A 6,163-nucleotide genomic window follows, 5' to 3' on the forward strand; every position below is an offset into this window, starting at 1 on the left:
TTGTATCGTGAAAACATCACCGCGTTAAACCCACGTGCTCTACGTCTTAACCATACACGGGGTACAATTATAAACGTGTGCGTGTGATGGTGAAGTTAAATGCTGCCACGAACAACCACCACCACCACCACTACTACTCACCCATGTGGCAAGCGGCGTGCCCATGAATTCCTCCATTGCAGAGATTCCACCCTCGGCCTGCATCGCTCCCTTTCCCCGTCTCTCTTCCTTTTCTCTCCCAACAACAAACTACCAAATATCACTCCTCACCACCACCACCACCGTCATCATCTTCACCAGCGCATCTTAAACCACCGTCCGACCGAGGCTCTTGACGCCGCCGCCGTTAACGAGGCGAGCGCGGAGGGCACCGTTAGGTGCACAATGGGGGGCGGAGAGGGCCCAGGGCGAAGCGGTTCGCTATTCAAATTCACATTTGAATCACTCGTCTCGCTCTCGCTAACATCGAATCGAATGAGAAAACGCGCGGATCACCACCCACCCACCCACCGCCGCGACTATCTAGTCTCTGCCCGCTTTCGTGGGCGAGGTCGTCACCGCCACCGCCGAATGCGGGAGAACGAGCGATTTATTTGGGTTAAGTTATCGACGAGACTTAGGTGGGAGGGAGGGGTGAGAGGCTACAAGAAGAAGAACAAAACCAAACCACACCAGCAGCCCGCGGGCGAGTTGCTTAGGCGCGGAGGCACCGCTGGTGTGGGAGAGGGCGGAGCGGGGACCCCGTGGGTGGGAAGCTCCCGGGGGCGTGACGCCGGAGATGATTGACGTGGCCCGTTGGTATAAGACCCGCCCACCACCATTCCCCCTCCACCACCATCCCCCCCCACCACCATCTCCCCCCCCACCACCATCCCCCCCCACCACCATCCCCCCCCACCACCATCCCCCCCACCACCATCCCCCCCACCACCATCCCCCCCACCCCCCACCCACCATCCACCAACCACCCCCTACCCACCACCACCACCCCCCACCCACCACCACCACCCACCACCCCCCCCCACCTCCCACCCACCACCACCCCCCACCCACCACCACCACCCCATTACCCACCACCACCACCGCCCACCCACCACCCACCCACCCACTATAGGATTCTCGCTGATGGCAATATGAATACTATATGGGCCATATAAGTGTTTAAATATACGGTATCGTAGACTTGCCGGTGACTGGTAACCCATAAACCTGTCAACCCACACGGTTTTTAACCCGTATTCTTGTGCAGTGAGCGGCTTCCGAGACACATCGTATAGAAGGCTTCTTATACTGGTAGGAACCTCCTGGTTACACCAGCCCACAGGGGATTATTGTGTCCGTCCGTCCGTCGTGCATTCAAAAATGTGAGGGGTGGGGCTGAGTGGAGAGGGGAGGGTGGGGAGGGGCTGGGTGGGGGAGGGTGGGAGGGCTGGGTGGGGGAGGGGGCTGGGTGGGGTGTGGAAGGGGTGGGGCTGGGTGGGGAGGGGCTGGTCACCCCGTGGTGCCCTTATAAAACTCATTGTTTCACCTACTCACGCCGGCTTGTGCCCGCCCTCACAGTCGGCCATATTTGCGGAATACACCACGCCGCCGTTGACCTTGGCCATTGACCGAGCAACCCAACGTTCCTACCAGCTCCCTCCGCAGGAATGTGTTTTATTAGGAACACACTGGGCCATACATTTACGTAACGCAGCTACACATCGCCGACCCTATCACACAACCACATCGTCGGCGTCCAACTACGCAGCTGTCCGATTAGCGCAGCGACGGCGACAATGAGAGCCTGGCAGATGTTCGACCACGTGGTTAGACGACGAAGAGAGATGATGGCGAGCAGCGACGCAGCCAGGACCCAGGACCTGCAACAGCACCGAACCTCTGGTTCGGTCCCCCTTATATCTGCCCCAACGCGGCCAAGCCCCGCCTCCGGCCACACCCCCTTCCAGAACCTTCAAGCAGGTTCCCGGAGCTTCAACTGACTCCGCCTTTCACCTTGACCCCAGGTACGCCCCCCTCATAATTAGGCATTACGTCATATACCCATAACCGCGATTACCCCTTCAGACCGACAGGTGGCACCCTGTCATTACACTTGTAGAGAAATTGACTTTTCAGGTGCATACCGCGTACAACGGTTTTAATACAGGCAGAAAAAATGGGTCTTTGTTTTCATTTTTCCCTTGTGATGGGGACTTGGTAGGATGCAAATTGAGATTTATAAGGGCACGGGGTGACCAATAAGTTCTGAATTTGTTTGTAATTTGTAATAAGGTAGGGCATTGATAAGGGGTTGACAGCAGTGTCAAGATTGGCCCCTATATTGAGGAGTCTCGTGAAGGACGCTACTACTACTGGGCAGTTGGAAGGCAGTCGCCCTCCAACAACAACAACGCTCACAACAACGACGAGCGGAGCGCCGGGCGGATAAAATACAGCAAAGTTGGCACAGTAAGGGGGGTTACAGCTGGTCGCATCTGCCAGTAATCTCGGTCGGCCAACCCATGGCGCCTGCTTGGTCTCCGTCCCGTGACCCCCTTGCCTGCAGCGAGACTTCGACACTTCACGTGGCCTCGAAGTGCACATGGCCTGGCACCACAGGCGTCACCGTGACTTCGTGGCGAATGGCGGGTATTGGTGTTGTTACTGGATTCAGTAGCGTGACTAACGTGGGGCAGGCAAGGGGGTGCCTTGCCCTCCCTCCCCTTCCGTGGCCAAAGCTACGAGCTGGGGCCCCCCTTTTACAACCACCATGATATTAGTTTTCAACAACAGCGTAAAAGAACAACAACAATTATTTAAAATGCAGTTTGCAATGTTCGAGACCGTGAGCGTAACGACGTGATTAGCCAAGAGGAGTCCACGATGTTGTAATAAAGCCTCTAGGTGCCACCGTGCGAGACAAATCAAATTTTGGGGGGCACTTGACCGATTGACCCCCCCCCCCCCGCCTTGAGCTGCTAACGTCTTTACTCGGGCCACTGACTCTACGTGTTATTTTATTTGTTACACGGATGATCCCGTTTAGCCAGTTGCCCGGTTATTTTTACAAGGGGGAATCCGTGGTGCGGTGAGTATAACAACAACAAAACAAAGACAACAAAAAAAGTCAATATTGCAGAGAACGAGGATATAGTTCCATTCAAGAATATTGCACAATCCCTGCAGTCACGAAAGCTTTAAATCGAAAAATAGTGCACAACTCAGCAAAACAAATATGAACCACACTATGGCTCCTTCAACGGAGGACGAGGAGTCAAATCAAAACTCTACGAACTCCTTAAGTCCATTCGTAGTGGCCAGCAGACCTCGATATTGACATTAAGCTCACACCGGTGGGCTAAAGTAGTGAACTATTTGTCTTTTGTCAACGTGACACTTTTTTGCTGATTGACCGTGTTGGGTGGTGGAGGGTTACGACACATTTATAAATAACGCGATCTAACCCAAAAACGTTAATTATGATTAAGCTCAGAATCTGTATTTATCCTGGAGAAATCCGACGAGCTGTGAAGCTCTTGTTCACAGACGTCCAGTAAGGGGCGGGTCAGAGAGTTACAACAAGAAACAATGCAACAACAAAACGATAGGAGTGCAGAGCTTATGATGAACACATTGCTGCCATCATACACAAGAATAGAATATGAATACTGTATATTGTAATACTCTAAAATAGAAAACATGACCGTTCCAATTGGGGTCTTTATTACAGCTTCTTAAATGGAATAACACTTTTATGTTAAAATACTTTTCAAATTGTTATAATTTTGTGGTTTTTTTCAGCTTCTTGGTGAGCGTGTGAAAGTAAATGTTACATTTTGTTACGTGAAATCGTAATGTTGGTGCTGAATGTTTAATCTATTTAGTGATTTAAGAAAGCGGGAGACGTTCAACCCCGTGGACGACGATTGGGTGCATTATAATTTACATCGTCACGTGATCGGCTGATCGGATGATTTTAAATGTTTCTGATTTAGCGTTTTCTTTATTTTAAATGCAGTGAACCGAAATGTACACTTTTGAAATTTCATTAGCTTTTACTTTAAGAAGTACAGTACTATATATCACATTTAGTGGGACATGTAATTGTCAATTGCAAGTGTCTGTAAATTGTAGGTAGATTATTATACTTTTACAGACATACCATTCGGCCTTATTTTAAACGCATTATTTAATCAGTCTATAATACGTACTGTGTATGCATTCCTTTTAAGGCTGTGTGATTGATGAATGCTGTTGGGTTCACGAATACAAATTTCTGCCGAATTATTTATTTTCACAAAATAATTAATCGTCTAACTTTTCTAAAATCTAAGATTTCCTATTTCGATATTTTGGATCTCATTCTAGAACTAAACCTTTCGGCCATATACAGTCCGGTAACTATATTAAATTTAACGTTTAAAAAAGTATGTTGTTATATGGTCAACATTGCCCACTGGCGGACACATCGACAACTGCTTGTCGAGACGCCTATTGTCGTCAGCTGTACCCCAGCCCTTTAGTGCTTCTATCGCTGGACGAGGGGCCTCCCTTTGCACGACTAAACTAAAACTAAACATGTTTTTATTTTTCGATTTAAAGCTTTCGTGACTGCAGGGATTCATCTTCTTGGTTCTTTCGGTAAAGTCACGTAGAAGGGAAATAATAAAATAATAAAAATAAAACATAATAAAATAATTCTCACGACGTTTCGGCCACAACGCAAGCAGCCGTCCTCAGGTGAAGAACAGGTATGTCGGAAAGACAGCGTCTGAATGAAACACCACCACGCTTGGCAGCGTATATTTAAGCTGGGTTGGAGGGGGAAGAGCGCCTTGACAAAGGAATTTGCATATCAAGAGGAATTTAGCATATTTATGGGAAATGCAGATATGGGATTAGTCACTACTTATTATGTTTAATTTTTATTATTTGATTATTTGCCTTCTACGTGACTTTACCGAAAGAACCAAGAAGATGTTTTTATTTTACCAGGTAAGGCCCACTGAGCTTTATAACTATTTTTCAGAAGCCACCTGGCGATCACAAATGATAGCTCAACGAAGTGGCTTATCATCGCGTGGAAATTGACAGCAGCCAAATACTCTGAACGCGTGCTGGTTATAAACGTGGATGGAAAGCCCCGGAGTAAAATCCACGCGACCACAGAGAGAGAGAGAGAAGCAAACTCCAAATATACAACAGGCCGTCAAGGTCGTGATCGAACTCACGACTTATGGACACCAGGCGAGGTATCTTCTTGGTTCTTTCGGTAAAGTCACGTAGAAGGGAAGTAATAAAATAATAAAAATAAAACATAATAAAATTATTCTCACGACGTTTCGGCCACAACGCAAGCGGACGGCACTATCCAGGCTCAACCTTGCTTAGATTTGGTAGTCGGTTGGTTGGTGATGTCTGATGATGGCCCCGTTGACGTATAATGAATTGACTCCTGAACTTGAATAATTTTTATATTTAGTTTTTCACAAATTCTGTGAAAATCCCTTCCCGTGGGCACCATTGTGCCTTACCCTGGGTCCCCAGGAGACAGTACAGCAAGTGGAATAATCGCTATCTGTTTCCATCTGTACGGGGATAGAGCGTTGGCCCCTCACGCGCATGGGGTTTCTCTGGATGCTTGGGTTTCCTCCCACATATATATATAAATGCATTAATCGTCCGAAAACACCTTAAAAAAACAAAGCAGGACCCGGGAAAGCCACACCAAGTAAATTAATGGAGTGCATAACTATATATGAGAAAACATGAAAATACCCAAATACTGCCATCAAAGTTCCTTGTCGTTTTTGACTTGTTTTAACTTAAGCTTGGTCAGAATACAAAATAAGTTTGTCCAAATCATGATTGGAAAACGTAAACCATAGAAGATGTAATTAATTCACTAGACAATAGAAAATACCGACGTGAAATTTAACTTAAGTAATCGTAGAAATAGGTCTGTGTCAATATACGTTAATGCCAATAAGGCCAAACCCTGGCCTCGTGTTAACTTTTCCTGAGCCTTGTCAATCACCAACACCACCGAGCTCCGATTTAGCGGAGAAATTGCTAAATTAACCCGAGATCACATTGGCAGTGGCGCACAGGCACAGACACACTCTCGTTACCTTCGTTATCAACAGTGCTGTATAAATACATCATACTGGATCAGGATAAC

At 47.7% G+C, this 6,163-nt stretch overlaps 1 protein-coding gene across 4 annotated transcripts in view; it reads right to left on the minus strand.

Moving 5' to 3' along the window:
• Window positions 1-763, minus strand: part of LOC133341317 (girdin-like) — a 75,520-nt gene extending 74,757 nt beyond the window's left edge. For 3 of the 4 annotated variants that reach the window (XM_061549841.1, XM_061549842.1, XM_061549839.1), the window contains exon 1: window positions 142-762. In XM_061549841.1, the coding sequence (XP_061405825.1) occupies window positions 142-204 (63 nt within the window). In that variant the 5' untranslated portion in view covers window positions 205-762. Of the gene's footprint in view, window positions 1-141 lie in introns of all 4 variants that reach the window. The other variant, XM_061549840.1, reaches the window with a different exon arrangement.
• Window positions 764-6,163: the final 5,400 nt, after the last annotated feature.

The sequence above is a fragment of the Lethenteron reissneri genome, chromosome 11, assembly GCF_015708825.2.
Source record: "Lethenteron reissneri isolate LAM-NWPU_2019-01 chromosome 11, ASM1570882v1, whole genome shotgun sequence".
In the NCBI taxonomy this organism is placed as follows: Eukaryota; Metazoa; Chordata; class Hyperoartia; order Petromyzontiformes; family Petromyzontidae; genus Lethenteron; species Lethenteron reissneri.